Source organism: Apaloderma vittatum, unplaced genomic scaffold (assembly GCF_000703405.1).
Source record: "Apaloderma vittatum isolate BGI_N311 unplaced genomic scaffold, ASM70340v1 scaffold44781, whole genome shotgun sequence".
In the NCBI taxonomy this organism is placed as follows: domain Eukaryota; kingdom Metazoa; phylum Chordata; class Aves; order Trogoniformes; family Trogonidae; genus Apaloderma; species Apaloderma vittatum.
The window spans coordinates 2,036-5,183 of NW_009698191.1; the positions used below are offsets into that span (position 1 = coordinate 2,036).

At 37.5% G+C, this 3,148-nt stretch overlaps 1 protein-coding gene across 1 annotated transcript; it reads left to right on the forward strand.

Annotated features, from left to right (window-relative positions):
* The first annotated feature begins 339 nt into the window (after nucleotides 1–339).
* On the forward strand, nucleotides 340–1,996 carry LOC104269394 (fatty acid-binding protein, epidermal-like). Its single transcript, XM_009877901.1, has 3 exons — nucleotides 340–506; nucleotides 1,508–1,612; nucleotides 1,740–1,996. Exons 1-3 carry the CDS (start codon nucleotides 342–344, stop codon nucleotides 1,788–1,790), a joined length of 321 nt encoding a protein of 106 aa, XP_009876203.1. The 5' UTR covers nucleotides 340–341; the 3' UTR covers nucleotides 1,791–1,996.
* Nucleotides 1,997–3,148: the final 1,152 nt, after the last annotated feature.

Consider the following 3,148-nt stretch of genomic DNA (forward strand, 5'->3'; position numbering starts at 1 on the left):
TTCTTGTTCAAGATTTTTGTGTTTATTTTACTGTTTATTGTTTGTTTCTGTTTGTAAAAATTCAACACTGAGTTTTGGGACAACTGCGAGTCCTCCAGAGGCCAAAATAGATTTAACTGTAGCTCTCTGAGGAAGCAAAAGAATAAACCTGCAAGTAAGCTTTTTTCCTTCCTCATCAGTGGATAATTTAAAACATCCTCTTTCTTAGTGGCTCTTGAGCTTTGATTCTCCAGTGTACTTAAGTGCCTAATTAAATGGGAATTAGATATTTGAACTCTTGTGTGGCCCTTAGGGCTTAACCGATTTTGTGACACTCTGCTTCTCACCTTGCAGGTGTGGGTATGGCCATGAGAAAAATGGGAAGCATGGCCAAACCAGATGTTTACATTATTAAGGATGGGGACACAATCACCGTAAAAACAGAAAGCACCTTCAAAACTTCACAGTTCAGCTTCAAGCTTGGTGAGAAATTTGAGGAAAATACATTAGATGGCAGGAAAACTCAGGTCAGTACACTAGACTTTCTATTGAAAAAAACCACAACTCTTTGGGTTTTTTACAGATGGAGATGCTATTTAAAAATCAGTTTTGACATCTACAGTAACTGTGCTTTATTTGTTGAACAACTGTCTCTGTAAGTCTCATTGAAATAAATTCCTTTTTTTTCTTTTTTCTTTTTCTTTTTTTTTTTTCGTGGATTAAGCAACTTCCAAAGAGGGAAAATGCTGAAACCGATGAAACCAATAATGTCTTGTGTATTTTATTGTTCTCAGTTTGTAGCAGAAGCACTGTGTTAGTAAAACTAACAGACCTCTAAATCCCCATTAAAGCCGAATGCCACTTCATTTGAAGCTCATGGAAAAAAACCCATTGATGTTTAATCAGAGGCAATTCAGCCCTAGGGTTAACCTTTCCGCTCAGTCTCATATTTGCATAACAAGAGAGCTCGGCTAGCAGGCACACAAGGCATACATGTGAATTCAGAGTCCCTAATCTCCAGTTTTAGAAGGCCAAGAGCTTGTTCCTGTATGGAGTAGGGAGAATACTAATCCAAAAAGAGATTAAACACAAAGAAGCCCTTAAATTTGTCTCTCCCATTTCCACGTGTGAGTGCTCTCCGTACCATTCCTCTCCACTTCCAGCCCCACGCTGGCAATTCATCCATTACTGCAAGATCAGATAAACGTTACACAAAGGCTCAAAGCCCCTGTACAAAGAGATGAAGGGAGAACATCGTTGGCTCTTGCTAATTGAAATTGTGCATGCCGCCAGAGGTCTGCCTGATGCAGGAATGTGTCAGAGCAGTGGGGGAACAAGCAGTGAGGTATTGTAGGAAGAGGATCAATAAAACATTTAAGATAATATCCTATCTTTGTAGAATTCAGTGGTGAAATCTGGAGAGAGGGAGCTGGGGTGGGTATTTCTCCTTTGGAATAAGTTGTTGGAAAGCCTTAGTCTCCATCAAACGTTGGTGGGTAAAATACTAACGTTTGGGTTCTTCTTTCAGACCCTTGTCAGCTTAAAAGATGATGGGTCATTGATTCAGGAACAGGAGTGGGATGGCAAGAAGACCATAATAACACGGAAACTAGTGGATGGGCAGTTGGTGGTGGTGAGTCCAGTCCCACTTTCAGATCCTTGAGTGCTGCTGACTGGTAGCCTGAAAAGTAACTCTAAAAGATCTTTTCCTTTCAGTCTGCGCCGTGGCAAATTAACAAATCCATCTCTTTATCTTCTAGGAATGTGACATGAATGGTGTCAAGTGTGTTAGAGTCTACCAGAAAGCGTGAAGATGTCACCTTGTTCAGTAGGAACTTGCTACAAACCAGCTCAGTTCAGTGGACAGAGTTCCTCTACACTCCATATTTTCCTTTTCCCTGTTTTCTAGTATTTCAATGGACTGAGTAGCTGAGTGCAATCCTTTTTAAAAGCCATGATGTAACTATATGTAACTATTCTGAACTTATGAGGCTATTAAATAAAATTGTCAAATATACGAAGTGGAAATGTTGTTACTATAGTGGAATTCTAAAGTGAGGTTTTATGAAAACTCAGTTTGATTTTAGGCTCTACTACAAAATAAAGAAATATATGGCAAGAAACAGTTAACAGCAAGTCGAATTTTGACCAGCATTCTTAGTTGCTAGGGTAGTAAAATCTGACATTCGTGGTTCAGGCTCTAGAGTCGTTTCTAACTTGCATGTTACAAAGTAAACAGAATTGGGCAGGTATAAATAAGAGATAGGCTTTGTTGGTGTTTAAGTAGAGGAATGTATTTCCAGGAGTTAGGTTGTTTTTTCCTATTTCAAATCCACAACTTTCTTATTTGAAAAATATGCTAATGAGCCAACGGACATGATAAACTTAAGCAAATACATACATGCTTTGCTGAAAGAAAGCCTTATTTTGAGAAGACTGTTTTCCTAGCAAAATTCTTATTTCTTGTGCAATAACATTCTAAAAATTCTTAACCAAAATTACTGAAATACTGCCTAAAACTTAAAGCCTCATTTTATTTTATTTTATTTTTAAACTGGCTTGAAACACCTACAAATGGAGTTTATATGCTTTAAAGTGCCATAATAAATAATCAGAAATATCAGTGTCTTGAGTATTGCTTTTACACTGTTTGGGAAACAGACCCTGCGGTGCTACTATTTTTTCAAAGAGATGTCAGATCAGACAAAATTAAAAAGGGTTTAGGTGAATTTCTCTCACACCAGTCAAACATGTCCAAAATGTAAAACGCTTTGGTGACAGGTGATGGGGAAACTTCTACCAGATTCAGAAGCCTGAGAGATCATGCAATTGCACACTTCCAGTTTGCTGCATCACTTGTGGCAGAATTCATTGCTACTTCAACCCTACTGATATTTTAGCTGCTCTGAGCTTACCCTAATAGCAGAAAATTGTTCTTTCGTGTTCATCCTACCAACCCCGGAAAATCACTTTTCCCATACTTTTGGATCATTTATCCATAATTTCCTGATTACTTACTAATCAGCCCTTTTACCTATGTCATCTGGAAGAATTTGTAGCTGGAGCATATTTCTTGTAATACTTTTTTTCATTATCTATATAAAAGTAAGTTTTTTTTTCTGGTTGTTTAAGGTCTCTTTTTTATTATTTATAGTATTTTCTATTATTT